This window comes from Monodon monoceros, unplaced genomic scaffold, assembly GCF_005190385.1.
Source record: "Monodon monoceros isolate NGI ecotype Baffin Bay Population unplaced genomic scaffold, NGI_Narwhal_1 Super_Scaffold_15, whole genome shotgun sequence".
NCBI classification, from domain to species: domain Eukaryota; kingdom Metazoa; phylum Chordata; class Mammalia; order Artiodactyla; family Monodontidae; genus Monodon; species Monodon monoceros.
The window spans coordinates 68,402,143-68,429,654 of NW_021703771.1; the positions used below are offsets into that span (position 1 = coordinate 68,402,143).

The 27,512-nt window shown below is 40.5% G+C and overlaps 1 protein-coding gene across 7 annotated transcripts in view; it reads left to right on the forward strand.

Annotated features, from left to right (window-relative positions):
• The window catches only part of UTRN (utrophin), a 505,655-nt gene that overhangs the window by 46,444 nt on the left and 431,699 nt on the right, over window positions 1–27,512 (forward strand). For 2 of the 7 annotated variants that reach the window (XM_029224155.1, XM_029224152.1), the window contains exon 1: window positions 14,027–14,560. The exons of 2 other annotated variants lie outside the window; for them this stretch is intronic. In XM_029224155.1, the coding sequence (XP_029079988.1) occupies window positions 14,467–14,560 (94 nt within the window). In that variant the 5' untranslated portion in view covers window positions 14,027–14,466. Of the gene's footprint in view, window positions 1–14,026; window positions 14,561–16,597; window positions 17,396–27,512 lie in introns of those variants that run through there. 3 more of the 7 variants (XM_029224147.1, XM_029224148.1, XM_029224154.1) reach the window with 3 other exon arrangements.

Genomic DNA, 27,512 nt, shown 5'->3' on the forward strand with positions numbered 1-27,512 from the left:
AATCAGCTGTAAACTGTGGTGCTGTTCCAAACCTCCTAGGCTGAGTAATGAGTTGGCATTGGTGGCCCTTCTGCGTTCATTTGTCCATTTCTGTCTCGGTTTGTTCCCTCACTCACTTGTTATTTATTGCATGTCTGCTGGTGCCGAATTCCGGGATAGACTATTGGGAAACAGAGACAAATAAAGCAAGACCTCTGCTTAGCGGCTTTTGAACAAGTGATTCAGTGCCGGGTGTTAGGGGGTGTCATAGTGGCAAGTACTAGGTGCGGTGGGATCACGGATTAGGAGGGATTCGTTTCTGGAGTTTTACTCTTCCCTGGAGAGTCAAGGGCTGTTTCCCAGAGGAGGAACCTGCCAGATGGCAGAGGAGAGTGTGGAAGGGAGGGATTCCAGGCCGAGGGGAAAGTGTGTGTCAGGGAAAAGGCATGTTGGGCGAATTGCTTGGTGAGATGCCGCTTCGCTTCCGTGTTTATAAATTAGCCTCCTGTATCGCTGCCCGTCGCCTCGGCAGTGGCCAGCGTGCTGCTCCGCAGACCACCTCTTCACAGACTCTTCCTCTGCCTGGAATACCTCCCCTAGCTCTTGGCTAGCCCCGTCTACTATAATTGGGCATCGGATTAAATTGCACGTCTTCTGAGGTGTCTGCCCTGACTACCAATCTGAAGTAGATTCGTCCTGTTATTCCTACCAGCCGTCCTGTTGCTTGCTTCAGCACACTTGTTACAATGCTAATTGCTTTGTTTAATTTGTTGTTAAGAGGTCCCCAGACTCAGGGCAGGGACCAGCATTTTCACCAGTGTGCCCATAGTGCTTTGCACAACACCTGACCTCTAGGGATGATAGATCCTTGCAGATGAATGAATGGATGAATGAATGACTGAAAAGACCTCACTTGAAAACCAATGATATTTGTAATGGACTTCCTATTCCAGTTTATTCCTTGAAGTTTGAGGTAGTTCTTAACTAGGCACTTAGGATCTCAGCGAAAATTTCATTCAAGACCTTTGGGTGTTTGTTACCTTGAGGTAAAAGAAAACGGAAGTTTACTCTGGATCTTGGAAGGAGTGACTTGAAAAATCTAAGGATTCTTTAAATTGAACATACAGGGATGAGAGAAATTCTGCTCAGAATACTTAAGCTGTAAACAAAAGAGAAATTCATGAATTTAAAGAAAATTGAATGAAACGTGTCATTAAATCAAGTCATACTTTATAGTCATCTTATAAAATTATTTATTACACTACATTTTTATTTGTATTGCTTTGTTCTCTGATATGTCCTGATAATTTTGATGATTTATTCTTATCTGTGCTCTGAAACCTTATTTTTATAATTAATATCATTATCATTGTTTAAGCCCCTTATATAAATCAGTGATGTTCTTATACTGATAATTATTCTTTTTATTTAATACAGTATTCATATAACGTTCTCCATCTATGGACTCAATTTCATTGCCATTTTCCTCTACTTTTTCTGTCAGTTTTTTTTTTTTTTTTTTTTTTTGCGGTATGCGGGCCTCTCACTGTTGTGGCCTCTCCCGTTGTGGAGCACAGGCTCCGGATGCGCAGGCTCAGCGGCCATGGCTCACGGGCCCAGCCGCTCTGCAGCATGTGGGATCTTCCCGGACTGGGGCACGAACCCGTGTCCCCTGCATCGGCAGGCGGACTCTCAACCACTGAGCCACCAGGGAAACCCCTGTCAGTTTTTATTGCTCATAAAATGGCTTCATTTCTGGTTCATCTTACCCACATTCATATTTTTCTTATACAGGTCACATATAGCACAAGATATTTTCCATAACATATTGTCAGCAGATTATTTTCATCGTGTTGAAACATTATACAACAAAATTTATTTTGTAAATTCTGTAGTGATGGCAGGTGGAAACTGTTAGGTGAAATGGCATATTCAATGAAAGAAAAATCCAAAAGTTGATTGCTCAAATGATTATCATTGTTTTCCCCATTTGGTCTTCTCCAAATGAGAATTCCCTGCATAGATCTGTTAATCCCAAGGGATGGCAGACAGGGTTTCTCAGCTTTAGCCAGGGGATGGGTGGTTGGCACTTCCTGATATGTTTCTTTCTTTTTTTTTTAAATTTATTTTTTATACAGCAGGTTCTTATTAGTTATCTATTTTATACATATTAGTATGTACATGTCAATCCCAATCTCCCAGTTCATCACACCACCACCAACGCCCCCCACCATTTTCCCCCCGGTGTCCATACGTTTGTTCTCTACATCTGTGTCTCTATTTCTGCCCTGCAAACCGGTTCATCTGTACCATTTTTCTAGGTTCCACATATATGTGTTAATATACGATATTTGTTTTTCTCTTTCTGACTTACTTCACTCTGTATGACAGTCTCTCGGTCCATCCATGTCTCTACAAATGACCCAATTTCGTTCCTTTTTGTATACATGTACCACATCTTTATCCATTCATCTGTCGGTAGGCATTTAGGTTGCTTCCATGACCTGGCTATTGTAAATAGTGCTGCAGTGAACATTGGGGTGCATGTGTCTTTTTGAATTATGGTTTTCTTTGGGTATATGCCTGGTAGTGGGATTGCTGGGTCATATGGTAATTCTATTTTTAGTTTTTTAAGGGACCTCCATACTGTTCTCCATAGTGGCTGTATCAGTTTACATTCCCACCAACAGTGCAGGAGGGTTCCCTTTTCTCCACACCCTCTCCAGCATTTGTTGTTTGTAGATTTTCTGATGATGCCCATTCTAACTGATGTGAGGTGATACCTCATTGTAGTTTTGATTTGCATTTCTCTAATAATTAGTGATGTTGAGCAGCTTTTCATGTGCTTCTTGGCCATCTGCATGTCTTCTTTGGAGAAATGTCTGTCTAGGTCTTCTGCCCATTTTTGGATTGGGTTGCTTGTTTTTTTAATATTGAGCTGCATGAGCTGTTTATATATTTTGGAGATTAATCCTTTGTCCGTTGATTTGTTTGCAAATATTTTCTCCCATTCTGAGGGTTGTCTTTTCGTTTTGTCTATAGTTTCCTTTGCTGTGCAAAAGCTTTTAAGTTTCATTAGGTCCCATTTGTTAATTTTTATTTTTAATGTTCATTTTTCTAGGAGGTGAGTCAAAAAGAATCTTGCTGTGATTTATGTCATACAGAGTTCTACCTGTGTTTTCCTCTAAGAGTTTTGTAGTGTCTGGCCTTATATTTAGGCGTTTAATCCATTTGGAGTTTATTTTTGTGTATGGTGTTAGGGAGTGTTCTAATTTTTTATTCCTTTACCTGTAGCTGTCCAGTTTTCCCAGCACCACTTATTGAAGAGACTGTCTTTTCTCCATTGTATATCCTTGCCTCCTTTGTCATAGATTAGTTGACCATAGGTGGGTGGGTTTATCTCTGGGCTTTCTATCCTGTTCCATTGATCTATATTTCTGTTTTTGTGCCAATACCATATTGTCTTGATTACTGTCGCTTTGTAGTATAATCTGAAGTCAGGGAGTCTGATTCCTCCAGCTCCGTTTTTTTCCCTCAAGACTGCTTTGGCTATTCGGGGTCTTTTGTGTCTCCATACAAATTTTAAGATTTTTTGTTCTAGTTCTGTAAAAAAATGCCACTGGTAATTTGATAGGGATTGCATTGAAACTGTAGATTGCTTTGGGTAGTATAGTCATTTTCACAATCCTGATATGTTTCTATTTGCGATATCTCTTGCTCTTGGCTTCTGATTCCAGCCTTTTGTTCCCTTCTTGGAGAAACGGGGAAAAATACACTTTCATACTCTTTTGAGGGTAAGATTTTGGTTATCTTTATTTGTGAAGGCAACTTTTAATTTACCTGCTTGTTTCATTCATTCATCCAATAAATGTTTATTGCCCACCTACTCCATACGAGGCACTATGCTCATCACCAGCACTAAAAAATATTTTATTATGGCCAACATTTAAATTATTTTCGAGTAAAGTGTTTTAAGGAAAGGACAGTATGAAAGAAGTCTCATGTCAGCAGAGAAATATTTTGTGTACTGTCTGGTAAATTCCTTTTTTTTTCAGAATTGCTGCTGGCTAGGAAATGATGATGGCTTCCACTTCTGACAGCCCTGCTAATGTTGGCTTGCTGTGCTTGCGCCCTTTGTGCTGCGGAGGCGAGAGGCGTTTGGGGAATCTTAATTTCACCGGAACACTGCACCTGTTGCTGGCTAGTCTTGCATATGAAATCCAGAACCTAGAGTCACTTGCTTTCATTTCCTTTTCCTGCCCCCTCTTTCCGGCGTAGAGCGGCTCAGTTTAGTAACTCATATGAAAAGTAACCACCTTGTTCCTTCGGGGCTATGGTTTTAATGCCCTCGGGAGTGGAAGTGTCAGGGCCTTTTGTCATTCTGTTGTGGAAAGACATATCTGAGTGGCCTCAAGATCCTGACGCTTGTGTTTGTGCCAGAGGTTGGGACTGGGGTGGGGTGCAGCTGCTATGGCTACTTGATACCTGGAAGCTGATTGCTGTTGAGGAACATGTACTTCCTCTTGCTTTCATATGGTTTTTGGCTATGACTTTGAGGAAGAGAGGAAGTATTATATAGTATTGTTTTCTCTCAGAAAAATAACTTTGAAACCTCTGGGCTTCACGTTGGTTCAGGCAGTGCTGTTGACAGCCAGCAAACTGCTTCTAGAAGGCCCACAATGGGCTGGGAGGAAAGACTTTGGGGCAGGGAATTGGTTCAGAGGTTCAGAACACCCACGGCATGAATATGGTGTTTTACTTGGTGTCATGAAACCTTAGTTACCTCATGTTTTAAACAGGACTTGAGGTATCGACACAGCTTAACTTGTAAGACTTTTGCAGGCATCCATGAAAATAAATGTGAAAGAACTTTAAAGTTCAGAGGTCCCTAAAATTGGTCAGTTTTTACTGACCAAATTACATACTGAGGTTCCAGTAGAAACACTGGTAGTTCCAGCCCTCTGCTGGAACTTGGCAACCTCTGGGAAGTCATTTTTAGTGCAGTAGTCCTAATTTAAAACCAAGTTTGTTCTATTGGCTCTGTTTATAAATCTTTTATAGATAGACAGATTTACTCATGGACGTTCTCTGGAGGAGAAAGATTTTATGGAAAGCGGAGCTGTGTGTGAAATGGTACATAAATGGTCCCGACCTGCGAACTGTGGAATAGCTTGCTTACCATCAGGGATGGCCCTGGAATAAGGGCCTGACTTTCTTCTCCTCTTCTTTCTGGATCACCGTGGTTTTCACTTTTGTACCTTCCGGTACTATTTCCAAGTTCCACCTTCCCATCTTCCTCCCTGTTCTCTGTCACTTCTTAGAATATGTTAATAACAGGCTGTTTGTGCATTTCTTGCCTTTGCAGTGTTCGGTCCCCCCTTGTTTGGTAGCCGCTGCCCCCTCCTTTCCCCCTTTGCAGGCCCCGGCCTATCTCAGGGGCTGATCCCTGAGGCAGTGACATTGAGCACCACACACACCCTCTGCAGCACTGGTCTCGCCTCACTCTGCTGGCCTGGGAACTGGTTCTCGTCTGCACTGCATGGAACAGAGTAGGCGCTCAGTAAACAAATCAGTTAGCTGACTGGCTCCCACAGACCCAAAGCCCAGGAATCTTGTTCCTAAGTTGCATGGCTCATAAATTCTTGACCGATAACCCTTACTTGCATTCTCTGTTCCTCACCTGGTTATTGCTTGGAAACTGTTTCATCCTAGAAATCCTGGAACTGAAATACTCGAGGTCATCTCCTTGGCATTGGTTCTGCCTCGTTATTGCCTGGATCCTCCATTTTCTCCCCATTCCCAGCCCTCAGCTGTCACAAGTGGATGATTATGTCTCACTCCCATGGCCAGAGCTATGACACATGGGAGTGGGGTGGGTGTGCCCATTAGTAGGCAGGACTATCTTTGTGTAGTTTCAGCTGCAGGCTGAATATACAGATGACTCACGCAAGTTAATACCCATATCTAATGAGTGGCCAACATCTTCAGATTTGCATAAGGGCTTAAGAACTCCACAGGAAACATTGAATTGAGATTGTCACTGCAGGGGACCAAGGAACGAAGTGTTACGGATGGCACATCTGGATTCATAGGCTGTTGTGCCCTATGGGACTCTTAGGTCAGTTCTCCCACTAGATGTTTTTACTGCTAACAGCAAAGAATAGTCCCCATGTTTCTTTTCTTCACACCTTCCCATGAAGCTTGAGTGTTCTGGAACCTTCTAGGAACCAGAGAAGTTTCTCTCACAATGGCAGCAGATGTACTTCAAGAAAACTCACTGGCTGATCTTTGCTCCACAGCCCTGCAGTTTGTCAATGAGATTGCCTCTACTTTTACAGCACTTCCATTTCCAAATTAATCCTTCTTTTACATTCCCACAAGCACCCTTCTCGCTTGGTCACAGCTCTCTAGTCCCTTTCTGCAAGCTGCAGTCTGCTCCAGAATTCCTATTTTTTAATCTAATTAATTAATTTATTTTTGGCTGCGCTGGGCTTTTGTTGCTGCGCGTGGGCTTTCTCTAGTTGCGGCGAGCATGGGCTACTCTTCATTGCGGTGCTTGGGCTTCTCATTGCAGTGGCTGCTCTTTGTTGCGGAGCACGGGCTCTAGGTGCATGGGCTTCAGTAGCTGTGGCATGCGGGCTCAGTAGTTGTGGCTCTTGGGCTCTAGAGCGCAGGCTCAGTAGTTGTGGCACGTGGACTTAGTTGCTCCGCAGCATGTGGGATCTTCCCAGACCAGGGCTTGAACCTGTGTCCCCTGCATTGGCAGGCGGGTTCTTAACCACTGCGCCACCAGGGAAGTCCCCAGAGCTGCTAGTTTTGATTTTGCTTGTAACATAGACCGTGGCACCTCCTTTCTGCATCAGGCGGACTTGTGTAAGCTCTTTGGGTGTGAGAGATGCCCAGGGTTCCTCTCACTGTCCTGGTCCACTCTTACTTTCACTCTGATGTCTTCCACATCAGCTCGTGTCTCTTCTTTCAGTAAATGCTCATTAAGTCCTTACAATGTTCCAGGCTCCACGCTAAAGGATGACAATACAAAGGTAAATGAGAAATGACAACACTTATTTTTCACCTGATTGATAAAAACAGAACATTTAGTAAATTCAGGAAAATTACTCCCTTTCTCTTTCCTTTTTGGTAATGTTTTAAAAATTCTCTTTCTTTGTAAAGCATCTGAGTTTTATTCATCTCTTTTGATGTCTCCTTAAACAACTATTCCTGCTCCCTGAAGAACCATGGTGATAACCTTCCTTCCTTCTGCTAGAGTGAGGTGTTTGCTACCTGAGTGGCTGTCCCAGGGACCCCTGTCTTAAGCAGTCGGCACTGCAGGGTTCCAGGGCCCTGGCAGATTGGATCCTGGCTTTTACAGAGCAGTGGCATCACTCGGCATCCGTGCAGTGTTGGCCTGTTCTACCATGATTGCTGTCCGCCACCGGATACCTCACCTCTGTCGGTTCCAGGCAGTTGTCACTTCTGTTTGGAAGCAACACTGCCAGTGAGAAACCTGCCATGTGTGCACGCGTGCGCGCGCGCACACACACACACACACACACACTCACACACTCTGTTGTGAGAGGAGGGCCACCCTGGGAGGGAACCCTCCTCCCCTCTCTTGGTGTAGGAAGAGCATGGGTATACCTACTACCTCTCTCTACCCCCCTCATTATGGGATTTGGTGGTGGTGTTCTTTAACTCTTACTCTCACTGCTTTTGTGCACTTTTCCTGAGATAATTGTAAGAAAGGTTATAATTTTACCTAGAAATACAATGTGTAGGAACTTTTCTTTTAATTCATCATTCCAAGTAAGTGTCTTTGCACCTTAGAAAACAAAACTAAAATACTGAAAATATGATTTCTTTCCTCTTTCACTGGCATGTTCCTTAATGTCTGCATTGGAGATCAGCCTTTGTGTGGTTGGGATAAATTCTAAACTCTTTGATGGTGGGGATTTTTGTGTAGCTCTCTCTAACATAATTTTCTTGGTTATAATGTCATTCGATTCCATTAGTATACTAATATGGAAACAAAGGCATGGTTTCAGACTTTATTTATATCTTTGTGCTTTGGAAAAACAATCTCATGAGAAATCATTCAGCCCATTAAATACCATCTTTGATGTTACTTTTTTGGGTTTGCTTGTTTTTAGAAAAGTTTTCCTGACTTTTGCTCTTTGTAATTGCAACAGTAGCATAGCAAGTATTTTTAGACATGTGTTGTTAGAGTCATGTGAAGAATCTTTTTCATGCCAACATGTTGGATTTTGTTAGTAATCTTTAATGTGATCAAGAACTAAGGTAGAATTTCTTAGCTAGAAAAGAATGAGTTAAAAAAAAAATCCCAATACGTTCTTGGGTGATTGGAGAAGCTATATTCTATATTTTTACTTAGGTGAAAATATTCAAGAGATTGAATTAAATGGCAGCTTCTTGAGGACAGAGACTATGCCTTTTTCATTTTTGTATTCTTCTTGGGTGTAGCACTGTTACAGTGAGAGGAGTTGGCTCAGTTGGTGGAAGCCTTGTGAACTTCATGAAGAAGATTAGACTCCAGCCTCCTTCCTTGCATGGGAAATCTTTAAGGATTTTGAAGCTAGAGAGTTGCAAGTACTTTAGAAAGATCTATCTGGAGGCTCTGTGGGAGGGTGAATTGGAGTAAAGAGAGCCTGGAGGCAGAGGCAACATTGGAGGTGAAAGAGGATGTGGTGTGAAGGTGGGTGGGAGATGCATGAGGTCACGGATTTCATAGGTACAGGTCTACACTCCCTCATTTGCAGTTGTAATAGCTAAAAAGAGCTCTAAAAACTGAAAGGTATTTTCTTTGTAATTCATTTGATAGTAAAACCCGAGCTTGACCCGAGCTCATTTGTGGCAAAATTGGACCTGAAGTGTTGGGATGCTTTTAAAATCTTTACTTATCCCACTTACCTCATAAAATACACATATTTACTGCAGAAGTATTAGTGTGTTTGACTAGGGGAAATTGCCCTGGATCTCGCTGTTTTTGTTTTAATGTAATGTATAGCCTATGTGCAGTGTAACTTTTCTCAAATGGGAAAAGTTCTGATTTGGCAACATATCTGGTCTAAGGGTTTTGGACAAGGGACTGTGAAACTCTATTTGACCTGTGCTTACAAGATAAGACTCACAGATTAGGTATGAAGAGCATTGTGGAGGAGATAAACATTTATCGCCTGGAAGACTCAATGGTTGATGATGAAACTACCTCATCAACATGAAAGAAAACAGGTCTTTTGGGGGGGATCAGAAACATGCATTAGATAGTGAATGAAAGGATGCATTTTTGACGTGTTGCTTGTGTGCAGGATCTGAGACTGAATCATGAACCAGAAAAAGGGAACAATTGGAGAAATTTGAATAAGATCTCTAGAGTAGTTCGTTGTACTGCATCAGTGCTAATTTTTTGGTTTCGATAATGGTACTCTGGTTATGTAAGATGATAACATTTGGGGAAGCTGGGTGAAGGGAATATGAAAACTCTGTGTACTACTTTTACAACTTTTTGGGTAAATCTAAAATTATTTCAAGTTTTAAAAAATGAGGGAGAAAGTTGCTTGTCAAACCAAGAAATGGTATCATCCATGCTCCCTTTAAGTAGAGAATATCTGTTAGCAGGAATATGGTTTTCTTAGAGATTTTGAACTCTAAAAATGCAAGTTGAGTAGACTTTCAAAGTCAGGTCTCTACCCCCTTCCCAATTTTTTTTAAAGGCCGACCTTGTTTTTACAGAAGATGAATTGAGAACATTTTGATCCGAGAAAAAGGCTTGATCCCAGCTTATGTGCATACAGAAGAGTTACAACATGAAGCCAGTTGTGTCTGGACAGTTCATGGGAAGTGTTGTAACTTGTATTCCCTCACATTTGGTTTCTCTGGTGTTGGAGGGTGTGGTGTATCTCTGGCTTTTGTCTGCTGCTCTGCAGGTTTAGGTGTAGGTTCAGTAGTTAGGACGGACAGTTGTAATAAGATGTTCAAAGCCCAGAGGGTTTGCAGATAATAGAGGGAATGAAGAAAATGTCTGCCTTTAATGGTCAAGGTTGGCTGACCTGGGCTTGGCTGTGCTGATGTGCCCGGTGTTATGTCTCCCCAGTGGAAGGAGGATTAGTCTTGAATGCCTCTGCTTCACTCTCTCACTTCCACACCACCTCCTGTAGTTTCAGCTGATTTGTTCTGTAATTCTGCAGTCCACTCCTTTCTTTCCTTTTGGATGAGGGTAAACCTAGGCTGGCAGCCAGTTGCTGTTGAGCTATAATAGAGCTAGTGGTATGTACAAAATTTGATTACTGCTGTCAACACCAGATTGAATAAGAAAGTGCATACCCTAGACAGATACTTGCAACTTAAATGGTCTATTGATTTCACAAGAGCTAGAAATGAGGCCACCGTGTAATCTAGCAGAAGAAGGGGTCAGTGGATAGACGTTACAGAGTAGTTTTTAAAAGTGCGCTTCTTTTAGATCTTTTTGGAAGAACTTTCAGATAACTTTGATAAACTGATTGTTGCTTCTGATTTTCTTCAAGTCCAGTGTTTGCAGAAACTCCATTGTAGGCTTGGTACTTGTTTTTGTTCCGTGGTTTGCCTTTCCTGTGTAGAATCTAGTTTAGAAATTGTACTGGGTGATACAGACCATATTTGCTCCTGAACTATGATGACATTTCCACTTAGCTTAATATGAATGTTTTAGGAATTTCCCACAGTGGAAAGTTCTCTTTGACATAGGAAGGTTCAGCGGTCAGTTTCATAGTCAGCTGTATGCCAAGAAATAACGAAAACAATGGATTATACCGTGCAGCCTTGGGACATGGAAAATTTCTTAGAAGATGAATGATCATTATTAATACATCTCGTAAAGCCTCAGGCCTTATATTGAAAAATAAGGGAACAAGTTATTTTTCTTTTTTAATGTCTTTATTGGAGTATAATTGCTTTAAACTGGTGTGTTAGTTTCTGCTGTATAACAAAGTGAATCAGCTATGCATATACATATATCCCCATATCCCCACCCTCTTGCATCTCCCTTCCACCCTCCCTATCCCGCCCCTCTAGGTGGTCACAAAGCACCGAGCCGATCTCCCTATGCTATGCGGCTGCTTCCCACTAGCTATGGATTTTACATTTGGTGGTGTATATATGTCCATGCCACTCTCTCACTTCGTCCCAGCTTACCCTTCCGCCTCCCTGTGTCCTCAAGTCCATTCTCTATGTCTGAATCTTTATTCCTGTCCTGCCCCTAGGTTCTTCAGAACTTTTTTTTTTTTTTTTAGATTCCATATATATGTGTTAGCATACGGTATTTGTTTTTCTCTTTCTGACTTACTTCACTCTGTACGACAGTCTCTAGGTCCATCCACCTCAATACAAATAACTCAATTTTTTTTCTTTTTATGGCTGAGTAATATTCCATTGTATATATGTGCCACATCTTCTTTATCCATTCATCTGTCGATGGACACTTAGGTTGCTTCCATGTCCTGGCTATTGTAAATAGAGCTGCAATGAACATTGTGGTACATGACTCTTTTTGAATTATGGTTTTCTCAGGGTATATGCCCAGTAGTGGGATTGCTGGGTCGTATGGTAGTTCTGTTTTTAGTTTTTTGAGGAACCTCCGTACTGTTCTTCATAGTGGCTGTATCAGTTTACATTCCCACCAACAGTGCCTGCAAGAGGGTTCCCTTTTCTCCACACCTTCTCTAGCATTTATTGTTTGTAGATTGAAAAAGTTATTTTTTAAAGCGTGTAGCCTTTTTGTATTTTCTTTCCTATGCTTTATGTAGATTTTATTCTGTTTAATTTTTTTAAGGGATTAAAAAATTAAAATCCTAAAATAGAATGTTTTAGGAAAGAGATAATTAACATTATTGTACATGAATTTGTTCAAACACGGGGGGGTCTGAAAAAATGATAATCCCTCTAAATTAGATTGAGTTCCCTTTGAATTAGAAAATATGTTAATATGAGTTAGATTGGATTAGATTTTTTGAATTTCAAATTAGATAATCTCTTTGAATTTTATTGGATAATCCCTTTGAATTAGAATAGTTACTATCCTTCTCCCAATATCACATTTTTTAGAGAAAAGGGGAAAATGTTGCTAGTGTCTAGATCCTGACTTGTCCCTCTTGTCTTCCTTAAAATTTTGCTATATCCTCAATCTTAAATTAAATCTGATCTAAAATTTCTTCCTGTACATAATTATGGTTATTCACTTATAAAAGGCTGCTTTAATTGAGACTGTTTCTATTTAGGAAGAAGACAAATACAGAAAGACAGGTGGAAACCACTGATTTATAAATTATTAAAGTGTCATATTTTCATTGAGAATTTATTTGTCTTGTAAGTTTTCATAAGCAGCCCTTGGGTAGGGGAAGAAGAGCCAACTGCTTTTAGCAGCCTCTTGCTAGAGATATAATCTCAAGGCCAGCAGTATTTAGCGGGTATATTATACCAGATTAAAATGTTGAAATTCTTTCACACCTATTGGAAAATTGCCACTGGTAAAGCTAGACACCTTCAAGATCTTGCTTCAGCACTGTAGCCAGTGTCCATTCTGATTAAGTGGTACCCATGTCTTACTGGTTGTTGTGTATTTTGAGTATTTAGCCCTGCCTATATAAACGGAGACAGTTTGGGGATACTGATGCAAACTGGGCTTTGATAACCATCAGGGAAATGTATATCAAACCACAATGAGATGTCACTTCATACCTACTGGGGTGGCTATAATAAAAAAAAACAGATAACAATATGAGTTGGTAAGGATGGAGAGAATTAGAACCTTCATGAATTGCTAGTGGGAATGTAAGATGGTGCAGACACTTCGGCAGTTTTTCCAAAGGTTAACCACAGTTATTATATGATCCAGCAATGCTACTCCTGAGTATATATACTCCAGAGAAATGAAAACATAGGTCAACATAAAAACTTGTACATGAATGCTCATAGTGGCATTATTCATATTAGCCAAAAGGTAGAAACAACCCAAATGTCCATCAACTGATAAATGAATAAATAAAATGTAGCATATTCACTCAATGCAAGATTAGTCAGCCTAAAAAGAAATGACATACTGACATACTACAACATGAATGAAACTTTGAAGACATTATGCTAAGTGAAAGAAGTCAGTCATAAAAGACCGCATATTCTACAATTTCAGTTATATGATGTGCTCAGGACAGGCAAATCTATAGAGACTGAAATTAAATTTTCATGGTTGACTAACGCTGGCGGGTAGGGAGAGAAAATGAAGAGTGAGTGCTTTTTGGGGTGATGAAAATGTTCTAAAATTGACTGTGGTGATGGAAACACAACTCCGAAAATATACTAATAACCACTGAATTATACACCTTAAATGTGTTAATTGCATACTATGTGAATTATATCTCAACAAAGCTGTTACAAAAAAAAAAAAGAATTGGGCTTTGACTATGTGCTATAACCTGTATCACTGTGCTTTTCATTGTCTCTGTCTTCACAACAATCCCTACTCCCATTTTACAGATTTGGAGATTGAGGCTTAGAGAGAGTATTTTGCCATTCATATGTCTTCTAGTCTAGAAAAATACCGGAGGAGGAGAGTGGGGCGAGTACTGACTGGTTCTCTTTTCTGTATCTCAGCCAGTAGCAGGAAGAGAGATGCCTTCTGCTTTAAATCTGTGTGTATCCTGACAAGGGTACATATGTTATGAAAATCTTTGCTTATAACTAGAAAGTTTCTATTTCAAAGCAGGAGAGAAAAAAGAGTTAAACAGGAATAAGAAAGCAGATGAGGCAATGTGGGTAATGATTTTCCTTGCTTGTTGTATGTGTGTGGATGACATCTGCATAAATGATATAGCAAAAGAGCAAGGCAAATACACAAGATAGAATAGGCTGGAAAATATGAATCAAAACTGTTACCTCTCATCTTAGTATTCTGTGTGGTTGAGTTTATTTTTTCCATAATAGCAATCTCTAAGGAATGAAGAAGAAATCCTTTTGAGTTTCACTTTTCCCAAGGTATATATGCATATTAAAGTGAAATAGCAAGTCTGATTTATTCTTTGAAGCGTAGTTAATATGTAACGAAACTCTTCAGCCCAGTTGTATACTCAGGGCAAACGCCTCTGTTTATATTCATAGTGGGGTAAGGAGGTGGGTGGAGGTGCCCTTTACCAGCTGACACTGTCAAAAACAGGAAGCAAAGTTATAATCTCTTTGTAGTAGATCAGAAACATTCAAAGGCTCTTAGCTGTGACAATTAAAAAAACAACAACAAAAAATGATGTAAGGAATTTTCACTAACTGCGAAGTGTGACTTCCTGTCTGGTATTTAGAGGAGATTCAGTTAGGTTTAGTCAGATCCTCTCATGGGAAAAATAAAAGCCACCCCAAAACAGGACATCCCAGTGTGCAGTTCGCAGGCTGCTTTTGTTAAAATCCACTTCCTCTGCATCTTTTTCCTCCTCACTTAAGCAAATGTAGGTGATGAGTGGCCCGGTGGCCACCGCATTTCGTTGGAAAAAGTGCAGATTTGATTTGCCATGGCAAGTAGCTCGCCAGGCCAGCAAACATTTACCAGGTAAGTTTGTCAACTTGCATGACTCCCAGCCCTCCCGCCCATGAGGTTATGAAAAGAGGATATCAGCAAAGACAGGGCTCTCTCAGTCACTTACTGAACCCAGTGTGTTAAGTAACGGCCAACCGGTGATGGGAACAGCCCGGCCTGTTCTTCCTGACACCACATCTGTTGTAGACTCTGAATAGTCGAGACCAGCGCTGTGGGTTTCATCCTTCGCTTCAGCATGCGATTGTTTTCCAGTTCTTGGCTTCTTAGGAAAAAGCACTCAAGGGGCCATACCTTTGTTGAGACAAATGTACTTCATGTATTTTCAAACTAGTTTATTATGTATTGACTGTTTACTGTCCTGTAGAGAGAGTTTCCTTTATGCTGTTGTATGATGATAGCTTACTATGCTTGACTTACTGTGCTGACTAAAAATGTATTTTACTTTAAAAATAGTTCGGAGCTGATTAAGGGGAGGATCAGACATTTGTACTTTTGAGGGGGCTGTAAATGGAGGAGTTTTGCTTTAAGGCAGTCTTGTTCAGAAGACGTGCAGACACAGAACTTCACGTTGGATTGGTCACTGTCACTGGAGTTTACTTCCAGGGTGACCTAGTTTTTCTAATGGGTTCAGATGTCCATATCTTGTTTAATCTGTATATTTATGTACTGGTCACGTTAAGTTTTCTGAAGAAAAAAAAAAAACCTCAAGTGATGTGTAATATTTCACCTTACGTATCATGTTTGAATATTGTTACTATGGGACAACTTTTAGGCTGGTTAGAATTTTTAAAAAATGGTTTTCTTTCCTTTGGAATTACTCTTTCCCTCTTAATGTTTTCCTTCCTAACTCCATATGAATGATGTGGTAAATGCTGGTAGGCATCCTCTCTCTGGAGCACATTTCAACTAGAATGCTTGGAGCAGCCCATATTTTCTTAGCAAATCTGGTTTCTTGGCCAAGTGTAATAGGAAATCAGTGTGCTATAATTCTCTTTTTTGGCTGTTACTTTTCTCTCTTATTTAAAGATCAGTGTGGTCTCAACAGAGAATTAAAATACCTATCAGGAACTGAATTAAAACCCCACGTGCAGGAGTAGCATTGCAGCCTGTGGCCTTTCAAAGGTATCTCTTGACTCAATCCTCTTTCTTTCCCCGGCATGAATAGTCTTCTTCGTCTGCTAGTCTGCGTGTTACTGTCCTGCTACAGAGGGTCTCAGGTAACTATAGTGGTTGAAATCAGAAGATAATTAGAAGAAAAAAAAACAAACCTTTAAATATTAAGCAAACTTTTAAATGAGTAGACTGCAGCTTTAAATATGAATTCTGGTTCATTCAGATAGCATTCTTTCCTGCCCTGTGATCAGTCCAAGGTCTTTAAGAAAATAGAAAGCATTTTTAAAAAAAAAAAATATTTCAGGGCATTCTATTTTAATAAAAATAGAAAATCAGTATTACATGATTTCAGATTCTACAAGGGCCTAGACGCTCTTCTTATTGGCTGTTATTAACTTACTATTTTCTTGTATCTGCAGGGTAGATCTCTTTAGTGATCTTGTTATAAAGATATAAAAAAGAGTACACGTTTATGGATGGCATATTCCATTACAACAGTGGCCTTTTTTGGTCTTCAAAGCAGTCTCCATAATAGATTAAACTTTGGGGTGAATCCTTTATTTACACACCTCAAGTAAGCTGGAAAGAGTGAAACCATAAGTGTTTTGCATTAAACTCTTGACCATACAGGGGTTGATGTTTCAAATGACTGTTGCAGAACCTAAGGGGAATACTACAACAAGTAATAAAATGGAATAAATTAAAGTACATATTTGTTCAAAATTAGCCTTTCAGTGTTATTTTTTTGAAATTGACCATCTTTTGCTCTTTGCTCTCTTCTAAAATGTGGAACTCTAATTTAGCACATTTGCCTCTCAGCTATCCGTTGAGATATAACAAGGGAAAACTGAGTAAGCTGAAATCTGAGTATCTATATCTATCTATCTTTGATATAGAATCTTTATATTATAAAATATTTACTTTTCCTTTACTTAATCTTGATATCTGTGTACAAATGACCAAATGTTACAAATAATCGAATTGAAGGAGAACAAAGTTTAAAAAAAAAGAAAGGCTTGCAAGTTTGAAATAAAAAATTATTTGGAGTTGTAGGCATCTAGTAATGCACAGATGATTTAGGTCTAGAAATTGCCCTGCTCAGGAAGCCACATCTGGGAGGCCTTGCTTTTCTTGCCATCTTTCCTGCTTTCTTGTCGGGCTGACAGGACTCTGTGGCAGCCGTTTCCTTTTTAGATAAACGGGTTCAAATATTCTCAACCTTGGTTCCACGTTAGCATCACCAGTGTGCTGGAGCCCCACACTCAGAAGCCTGACATAAATAAACCGAGGCCTTGACTTTGTAGCTGTTAAAGAAACTATCCAAGTGATTGTGACATGGATTCAAGATGGAGGTGCACAGGGGAGAGTTATTGGTTCCCTACCAGACCGAAAGCTCCAGAAGAGGGGCAAGAAGGAAGCTTTGGCAGTGCTGTACGTCAGCACCGAACCCATATGCCTGTTAGCAGCGGAGTCTCCGTCTCCGCTTGCGGAATGGTTGGACGAACAGGTTCCCCTGAGCAGCACGAGGCTGGATGAGGGCTGGACCTGCTCGTTTCCGGTTTGCGCTGACGGAGGGGCGTGCGTTATATGAGACGGTGGCCCGTCTGAAGATGAGCTGTCATCAGGAAGAAGCTCTTGGAAGGGATCACAGGGGAGTAGGCTGGCTCAGGGCACGCTGAGCAGACCTCTCTGAAGAGACAGGGCTCCTGGTTGCTGGCGTCTTCATGAAGCAAGGCAGGTGGAGAACGTCGGAATAAGAATTTCATCAGGGGCTGAGGTGTCTCTGTGTGTGAATGTGGAGGCGGGGTCAGTTGGGGACACTACAGAGAGGTTGCTCCAAAGGTTCTTGGTGCCAAAGTTAGTTTGAAAGGAAGGGGTGTGATTATCTTTGCCAGATATTAGTGGCTGCCTCACCCGCCTGTTGACTGTATGAGAATAAAGGAACACGTCATTTAGAGTATCAGAGTGCAGGGAGGTTTGTCTGGGAGAATTTCTCAGGGCTTGTGAATTTTAAGCTGATCTTAATGTTTATAAAGAAAATGAGTTGGTGCTTAGGCAGACCAGGTGGAATGTAATTTGCAGAGGCTTGAGAGAAAAAAAAATTGTTCAGTTGGGCGAAGGGTAGACAGAGTGACTTGTTTGAAACAAGAATTTTGGGCGAGGGAAATGAGAAGTGTGATTAACATGGTACTGAAGAAGTGTTTGGGTGGGGGGGACCTGGGTCCCAGTTCCCCCTACTATCGACTGTGTAAGACACTGAACTTCTGAGACTGGTCTCCCAACCAGTCGTACCCCTGAGGGGATTGTGGTCAGGATTAATGATGTAACATATTTTAAAGCACCTTGCAAGCAATAGTAAGAGTTCCAGGTAAATAAAAGGAATAATAAGTTCTGTAAAAATTATAAAAATATAGTCAGTTGATAAAGAGCTTTGCCTGCTACCTGCAGTGTAGGAATGGGTAATTAAATATTATGTTTGTGTGGTACTTAAAATATATTTAAGCTGAAGCTGTGCACTCTGTCATCTTTTTACTTGTGTTTTTCCTTGGCATTACTTGAAAGGTATGATTGTGACACGGATCCTGGTTTCACGTTTCACTTGGGTTCTTTGACCCTAGTTAGAGGGCACCAGGTGCTTTCTATTCTGATCATTTGCAAATTCAGGGTTTGGTTGGAGGGTCACCGAAAGGACTGGTGTGAGAATTAGATAGGATCTGGACTCAGTGACTCCCTTTGCCCCTGCCCCAATATTTTGACCTTGATTTGAACAGTTCAGTGAACTGGCAGCTCAAGTAGTTTTTTCCCGCTGAACTAGAACTTTAATTGTTTGGCAGAGGAAGATGAGTCATAGCCCAGTCCTACCATTGTGACAAAGTGAAATTTTAGTCCAGGGCTAAAGGAACCCAGGTCAAAAACTTTCTGTCTAAACCGCAAAGTATTGAAACTTGGATTGTGACCTAGGTGGGAATTAGTGGGGCCCTCTCTGTGGGGTTGTTCTCAAGTTAATGAAGCATTTTATTGCATTACATTTTGATGCTAAATTTTGAGTAATATATTTAAATAATCAGCCTCCTTCTTAAAAATTTTAATGCAAAATTAAAATTATACAAAGTGGCCAATTGTCAGTTCCTCTCCCCCTCTATGATCATTGTTACTAGTTTTGTTTGTCCTGCCACACTTTCTTCTATGAATATATAAATGTACAGCTTTACATCTAAATTCCCACAAGCACAGTTTTTCTTTTTAAACTAAAGATGAAACCATCCTGTCATAGTGCATCCCATTTAAAAAATATTAAAAATAATGACCTGTGTACATATATTTTAGTCATTTGGGTAACTTCTGGGGCCAATATGTTTTTACTGTTAAACTGCTATCCACAAAGGGCAGAGAGATGAAAAGTAGTAAATAATTGTCTGAACTTGCATTTTTGTATGTGTGTGTGTGAAATTGAACTTCTCTGCATATGTTTTTTGGCTTTTGGACAAATTCTTCAATAGATTGCCTTTTCATACATTGCCCTTTTTTCTTTTCCCCCCTGTTGTTTGGATCTCTGACTTGTAAACCCCTACTGATTCTGAAGGGAATTCATGCAAAATGGCAGATTTTGAATGACTTACTTGAATTTTGAGTTTTAAGATGGTTAATTTCCAACTTAAAAGACAGGCCTGATTTCTGGATCTCTGGGACAGAAGGTTGAGTCTTTGGATTTGGACTCTATATATTCACTTTCTCTTTTGGCTGTGGAAGCTGTCATCATCCCAAACTGTGCTGAGGCTGGTAATTATTTAGGTGCCCTCAAGACAGGTAATTACTTAGGTGCCCTCACTATTTTATTACATTTTCATGTCCTGATAACTTATGTTCATAGGGATGGTGATTCCCAGTATTAGTTTTTAAAATATTTATTTATTTATGGCTGCGTTGGGTCTTCGTTTCTGCACACGGGCTTTCTCTAGTTGCCGCGAGCGGGGGCTACTCTTCGTTGCGTTGCACGGGCTTCTCATTGCGGTGGCTTCTCTTGTTGAGGAGCACGGGCTCTAGGCGCGTGGGCTCACTGGTTGTGGCTTACGGGGTCCAGAGCGCGGGCTCAGTAGATGTGGCACACGGGCTTAGTTGCTCCCGTGGAATCTGCCTGGACCAGGGCTCGAACCTGTGTTGCCTGCATTGGCAGGCGGATTCTTAACCAGTGCGCCACCAGGGGAGTCCCCCAGTATTATTATTATTATTTTTATTATTTTTTGTGGTACGCAGGCCTCTCACTGTTGTGGCCTCTCCCGTTGCGGAGCACAGGCTCCGGACACACAGCCTCAGCGGCCATGGCTCACGGGCCCAGCCGCTCCGTGGCATGTGGGATCTTCCTGGACCGGGGCACGAACCCGTGTCCCCTGCATCGGCAGGCAGACTCTCAACCACCGCGCCACCAGGAAAGCTCCCCGCCCCCCCGCCAGTATTATTTTTAGAATAACCCATTTTCTGTGTAATTTGTGGAACATGTTAGCGTTAGCAGAAAGGCTCTGGACTTAGACTTACACGGTGGAGTCCCAGCTCTTCCGCGTCCTGAGTCTCAGTTTCCTCTCTTGTAAAATGGAGATAATGGGGCTGTTCTAAGTCTTTAAAGGTCTAAAATCCCTTGCGCAGTGCTTGGCAAATTGCAGGAAGGATTACAATAAATGCTGGCTGTTTCTGTTAGAAGAGTTTTTAAGTTAATAACAGAAAAAAAAATACAGTGTAGATATTAAATGAAGATAAAACATTGGCTTGAATGAGGCCCCACGTGCACCATCATAGCGAAAATTTGCCAGTTTTTTCTCACCCTTTGATCGAGATCTGTTAGTGACTTTTGACATCAAAGCATCAAAGCTGTAATTCTCTGCTGGGCTCATTTAACCACACATCCTGCAAGTGGCAAGAAATTTAGAGCTATACAGGACAGCAAACAGGCTGCAGTTGCTTGGAGAATATCTTTGTGGCAGGATGCCTGAAATGTTTTGCTGGTTTCAAAGTTCACTTTCATTTGTTCAGAAAGGTTTTTATTGTTTGCAAGCAAGCAAAGCAAGCAAAGGGAAAGGGCACACAGCCTCCCATATGATTCTGTACTGTGTGACCTGTTTGCCTTTTGGTGCCTTATGTAAAAAGCTTTATTTAGTCTGCATAGAGGACTATTTCTCCAAATAGAGGAAAACCGTCATAATGGTCTGGAAACACGATAGATTTCAGTTTAACGCCATTGATCCAGATACTGTTAGAGGCTGGGCTACACAGCAGTTGTAAGATAGGCATCTTGCACAGATTCTTCTAGGTCACTTGCATATCGTCAATGGGAATGCCTCATCTGATAGCCATGCACTTGCCCTTCTGAGAAACAGCTCCTCCTGTCATACCAACACTGACCCTTTTCTTCTGTCCCAGCCAGCCCGCCCCTAGCTAGGAACCTGCTGCCAGAATGAATCTCCAGGCTTTTGACCTGGCCTGTTTTCTTGTTCGACTCCTGGATTCTGTGCGTTTACCTTCTGCTTCAACTCTTAGGCAAGAACTCCCTTTATGGTGTTAGAAGCGCCTGGACTGTGTTTGACAGAAGAAATTTGACAGTTTTCCCCAGCAGATGCATTTTCTCCCTACATAACTCCTACCCACCCATGCAGTCTGGTATCTGACAGTACTCTGAGAACTGTTTAGTTAGTTGTTAACAAATATTTATTGTCCAACTCTGAATAACTAGTGTTACAGCAGGCAAAGGAAAAGTATAGTTTGTGAGTTTTTGCGGGGCCAGTGATTTATGGGACATTTGGAGGAGAAAAGAAATCATGAAATGAAATTCTTACTATGTTTTATCTCTGACCATGTGAATTCTTTAAAATAATGATTACATTCTATCTTTGCTCCTATGCATTTAAAAACTCATGGTGGATTTCATAGTGATGGATTTTTAAGCTGGGAAATTACGGATATTTTGCAAATGGGTTGAGGAAGCAGTTCTCATTTTCTCACTAGATCCTTATCCATCCACCTCCTTCCTACCCGCTTCTTTTGCTCTTACAAGAAGAATCCTCTGTTTTATGATGAGAATTTGTCTGTGGCTAAATGAACAGAGCACCATTTTTAAAAAGTGCTTGAGATTTGCATTCTGTGTATTTACTGAATTTGTTGCTAGGCCTTATGCTGCAGAATTTAAGTAACAAAATCTAAATAAAAATTAATGGTGCTGAAGGTAAATCTCCCTCTTGATTACTGTAATAAAGAATTGACATTTACTTCCCACAATTTGGAAGTCATCCAGTAGGTAATATTTGCCTGGTGTTTTACGATGAACCATTCTTATCCTATTGGGTTTGCATTAGGAAGAAAGTAGGCATTGATTTCCCTGTAATTTTCTAAAATTTCTCATCTTTGTTTCTTACATGGAGTAGTGGTCAGTTTTCTGTCAACCTCAACCCAGCCACACATGGTTAAGAATGAGAAGTAAGAAAAAAAAAAGAGCCCAAAATAAATGATTCAGAGAATACCTGCTATTTTCTGGGTTCTGTTGTAGTTGCTGGGGTGTTTTCAATCAGGTTTTAAACTAAATGATTCTGGTCACCAGCAGCTCAGGACCACTGTGTGGTCTGCAGGCTGCACATAGATGACAAGGGACGTTTGCCCATGTGTGCAGTGTGGGGACATCAGTGAAGTGCCTTAGGCCCTCATTTTAGTGACTTTCCTTAATCATGAGATGCACCTCTTGGCAGGCTGAATGTAGAGGAGACAAAAACATAAAGAGCAAAGAAATCTCAAAGCCAAACAACCTGAATCAATATGACGTGATATTTTGCTACTGAAGTAGGCAAAAATTGAGAAACCCGTTAGCACATGAAAAAGCTCTTCCAGGGAGATGACTATGCGAGTGAGCAGAGGCCGGATGGCTTCCTGCAGCATACAATCAGGCCTAGAATCCTGTTTGCATATTTCGTCAGTAACTGAATTCCAATGAACAAAGCCCCCTTCTCTGTCCTGGAGTGGCCCGAGTTAGACTCATCTGTGCTGCTGGTTTCCAGCTGCTGGGGTTGGTACTTGGTACCCAGTGTTCAGTTACTTTCGGAAGCTGTCAATGTTCTTGGTACTGAGCCTTCCCCACTCTAAGCAGGATGTGTCCTCAAGTTCATTCTACTATTGGATTAAAACCAACTCACTCCAATGGTTGGTCAAGTAAACCTTTTCTAGGAATTCTTCCCTGCCTTCCAGGTGGGGGTTGGGTGCCCTCTCCTCTGCTCCTCCCACAGCTTCCCTGCCAGGATCAGAGGCAGTGGTCCCTAGAAGTGTTCATCTGTCCCAGCATTTATGATAGGTGTTATAGATCAGTGTTTTTGAAAGTGTGGTCTATTGCTGCATTTTAACAATCCCCCCAAGTGGTCATTTTGCCTGTTTGAGAAACCGAGCTCTCGTCTGTGAGCTTGGAGCCAGGGCCCATTCTTGTCGTTGAATCCTCAGACCTGCCCCAGCTCCTGGCACATTTTAGTTGCTCAGTTGTCTTTTTTTTTGTTCTGTGAATGAGATAGAATTCCAGTCAGAAAAATATGGAAAGCAGGCGTGCATGTGGAATCCAGCAGCACAGTCAAAAGTCACCTGGATGATTCTTGACCATTTTCCTTTATTGTTTTGTAAGTCAACAGTGTGTGAGACTGAAAATGTAATATGGATGAACCAGAATTAGCTTTTCTTATTTTCTTGTACAGAAAAATATACTGTAACTTTATTATGTGTATTTTTACCTTGTGTAAAGGAACTTTTATTTTAGGATAGTTATACATTTGTAGAAATTAAACGCAAAAATGGTACAGGGAGTTCCCATATACCCCTCACTGCGTCCCCTTCCCTCTGTTGTTGATGTCTTACATTACTATGTGACATTTACTATGTCACAATTAATGAACCAACACTGATAACATTATTATTCATTAAGTTATTATTAATAACATTAACCAACGACCTCCTTAAGCGTTATTGTTAAAAGTTTGTAGATTTACAGATGAAATAATATTTATAACTTGTACCAAGTTTTTCTTTAAGTTAGGGCTTGCATTTGAATTCTTACACGCAGTCACAGTTGCAAGTATATTCACAAAGCAAGTGTGCCAATTCCTGTGATAACTAGATTAAGGAAAAGATTTTTCAGATGTCATTGGCCTTCTGGGACCTGGAAAAGGGGAAAGTTATTTTCAAAGGCTGACATTCGGTTAATATATCTGAAGTACTCCATATTATTGAAAATATTTGTTGACATCTCAGGTGTTGTTAGGTATGATGTTTGTTTTAACTATTTATAGTATATTCAGGCAGAGGTATACTATTAAAAATACTGAACAACTGCTATGGCACGGGACCCCACCAATCACATTGATGTCCAAATAATCAGAAGGGATAATGGTGGTGAATGTGTCTGTCAGTCCTACTAATGTCTAAAATCCCCTAAAAATATCTCCTGACATTGTCAAATGTCTCCTCAGGGGCACAATTGCTCTTGGTCAAAAACCCCTGATAGAAAGCATTTCGATCAGCCTATTACTGCTTTGTAAGTGCTGTATAAATATTTGCTATTGTTGTTCTTGTTGGTATCTTCCTTCATTTCAGTTATTGCTGGTGTTTAAAAACATACAGCTAAGAAAGACACACCAGGATTCTTTATACATTGAAATCTCCACATATAAAGAGGGCTGTATTTTTGATAAGATTTACTCACAGTTTGTCGGACACATACATATATATGGTGGGAAGAAATCTAAGCTCCATGCACAAAGGAGGTTTTCCACTTTCCTTACCTGTCATCTTCCTTTCTGACCTTGTAGCCCATGACTGAGACAGCTCACAGGTGTGGAGTTTGGAGGTTTTTGTAGGTGTGGAACGTGGAGACCAGTTGTTCCTCCTTCCCCCTCACACCAGCCTGTAGCCTGCTTTGAGCTGATAGTGGCTCAGCCTGGGTAGGAGCTTGTACTTTGGTTCATGCCAAATTCCCCTCCTTTCTGCATGACGATATGTTATTCGTGTCCTGATCCCTGTTATTTGTTAAGTTAATCTTCGCTTCAGGGATCTCGGAAGATCACAGCATTTTGTTTTTAGTGACTTCATTTCGTAATATATACTCTGGGGAGGTGAGACTAGACTAGAGACATGTAAGCCCGATAATATGATATCTACAAATAGTGTTTTATATTTAACCTTCCTATTCGATCCTCTTCAGCATTCTAGAAACAGATGCTTAAATTGTTCAAACAGACAGTCCCCTATTCCTTAGTCTTAGGTATCCATTTTCCTACTGACAGGAGATAGACTTATTTTTTAATTTTTTTTGCGTTCTACCGTTGCGGAGCACAGGCTCCGGACGCGCAGGCCCAGCGGCCATGGCTCACGGGCCCAGCCGCTCCGCGGCATGTGGGATCCTCCCGGACCGGGGCACGAACCTGTGTCCCCTGCATCGGCAGGCAGACTCTCAACCACTGCGCCACCAGGGAAGCCCAGACTTATTTTTTTAATCTTCAGATCTATGAGAACAGAATATCCAATAGGATATGAGAATCGGACGAAATCCCCTCATGTTAGAATCATAGATTGTAGGACTTCGTGTGGAAACTCTGACAGCCTTATTTTTTTTCTCCTTTGAATTCACTCAGCTGTTTTTGGCAAGTATTTATTTGTCAATATTGATTGATTATTAAAATAATTATTTACAATATTTAAATCTGAAATAATAAAAATTAATTTTAGTAATTTAAAATTATTTAAAATATGAGATCCTGTTGGTTAATTCATTGTTAGGTCTACTCAGAAAAATTAGGAAACATATTTCAAAAGGCAGGTTTTACATCCTACGTATCAGATACTGTCAGTTCATTGCTGTAGGGAGAGGAGCAAGGGCAGAGGCTGTCTTCCCTTCACCCCACCTTGTCCCCAGCACACTTATATTTTGATTGGGGCAGTTGGGCTTTGGAGTCAGACTGCCTGAATTTCAACGCAGGTGCCTCCATTTACTGTACACCCTTGGCAAATTCCTTAATTTAATTATGTATTTTTTTTTTAAAAATTTATTTATTTTTGACTGCATTGGGTCTTCGTTGCTGTGCATGGGCTTTCTCTAGATGTGGCGAGTGGGAGCTACTCTTCGTTGTGGTGCACGGGCTTCTCATTGTGGTGGCTTCTCTTGTTGTGGAGCACGGGCTCTAGGTGCGCGAGCTTCATTAGTTGTAGCACGCGGGCTCAGTAGTTGTGGCTCGCTGGCTCTAGAGCGCAGGCTCTGTAGTTGTGGCGTACGAGCTTAGTCGCCCCACAGCATGTGGGATCATCCCGGACCAGGGCTTGAACCCATGTCCCCTGCATTGGCAGGCTGATTCTTAACCACTGAGCCACCAGGGAAGCCCCAAATTCCTTAATTTTAAATGTCTGTGAGCTTTGCTGAAAAATGGGGTCCATAAAAACATTTACCTCATATGGATGTTGTGGGGATTAGATTACACAGTAGCCACGTAGGAAGCATTCAATACATGTTGCTAATAATAGCAACAATAATAATGTTACTAATACTGATATTATTACTATTATTAATACAGTTAAAATGACAGTTTAAATTACCTTATGTAATAGAGATGCTATTGTGAATCAAACTTAACTGAATTGAAATTTTCTTCTTTTTGCCCATTATCTTTAGGTGATAGTGAACCATGAAATAAGTAAACGATAGAGAAGTAGATATAAAATCTAGCTAATTCATTCTTACCCTGAACAGGAATACTATGACTTCAGAATTTAAAACACTAACATTTGGTGCTATTCCATGGAAATCCTTCTTCCTAAATGCCTTGATATTAACTGTCTTCTTAGCTTGTTAACTCTTGTGTTGTTAAAATAAGATATTCCTTATTTCATAAGAACTTTCATCCTTTAAGGAAAATTCCAAATTTCTTATCTCCATTGTTGAGTGTTTTTTCTTTTAAAAATCACAGTAATATGAATGTTAGAAAGGAAAAAATATCCATTACAATTTCTGTCATCTTAACAGAATAGTAACTTTCATGTCTTATTTTCCCATTTAGTCTTTATATTCATATCTTAAAATAATTGTAATTATATAAAATTTATAATTCTTTGTTCTGGTATTTTAGTTTTATTATATTTCAAATAAGTAATTTTTGTGCTTCCATTGGGTAGCTTTATATAATTTATTAACTCCTTGTTTTTTGGTATTTAGTTTATTCCTAGTTTTTCAAAATTATGTATAACAGTGCATGGAAAAATTATCTTTTTTGATCTGTAAAATGGAGATAATAAAAATACCATAGGTTTGTCAAGGATTATTTAAGTGAATGGATGTAAAGCAGGGCTTCTCAACCATGACACTGTTGCCATTTTGGGCTAGATAAATCTTTGCTGGGGGAGCTGTCCTATACATTGTAGACGTTTAACAGCATCCCTCGCTGCCCACCAGTTTTGATATACAAAAATGTCTCCAGACATCGCCAAGTGTCTCCTAGAAGTCAGACTCGCTCTCAGTTGGGAACCCTGATATAAAACATTTAGAGCAGCCAGGCACTGCTCTAGTGTGTGCTATATAAATATTTGTTATTACTATTATTGATGTTTGCTACCATTCTTCATTTCAGTTACTTATTTCTGATATGTTCCTAGAAATAGAATTTCTGGGACAAGGGGTTTAGTTTTAGGGTTTCTTTAATGTATGACTAAATGTTCTCCAGAAGGACTGTGTTAAGTTTAATGCCATCAGTTGTATATATTTATGTCAATATCTCTGAGCTCCAACCAGTATCCAATTGTGAGTACCACATGTTGTTTTAGTTTCACTCCCCATAATTACTAGTCAAGACAA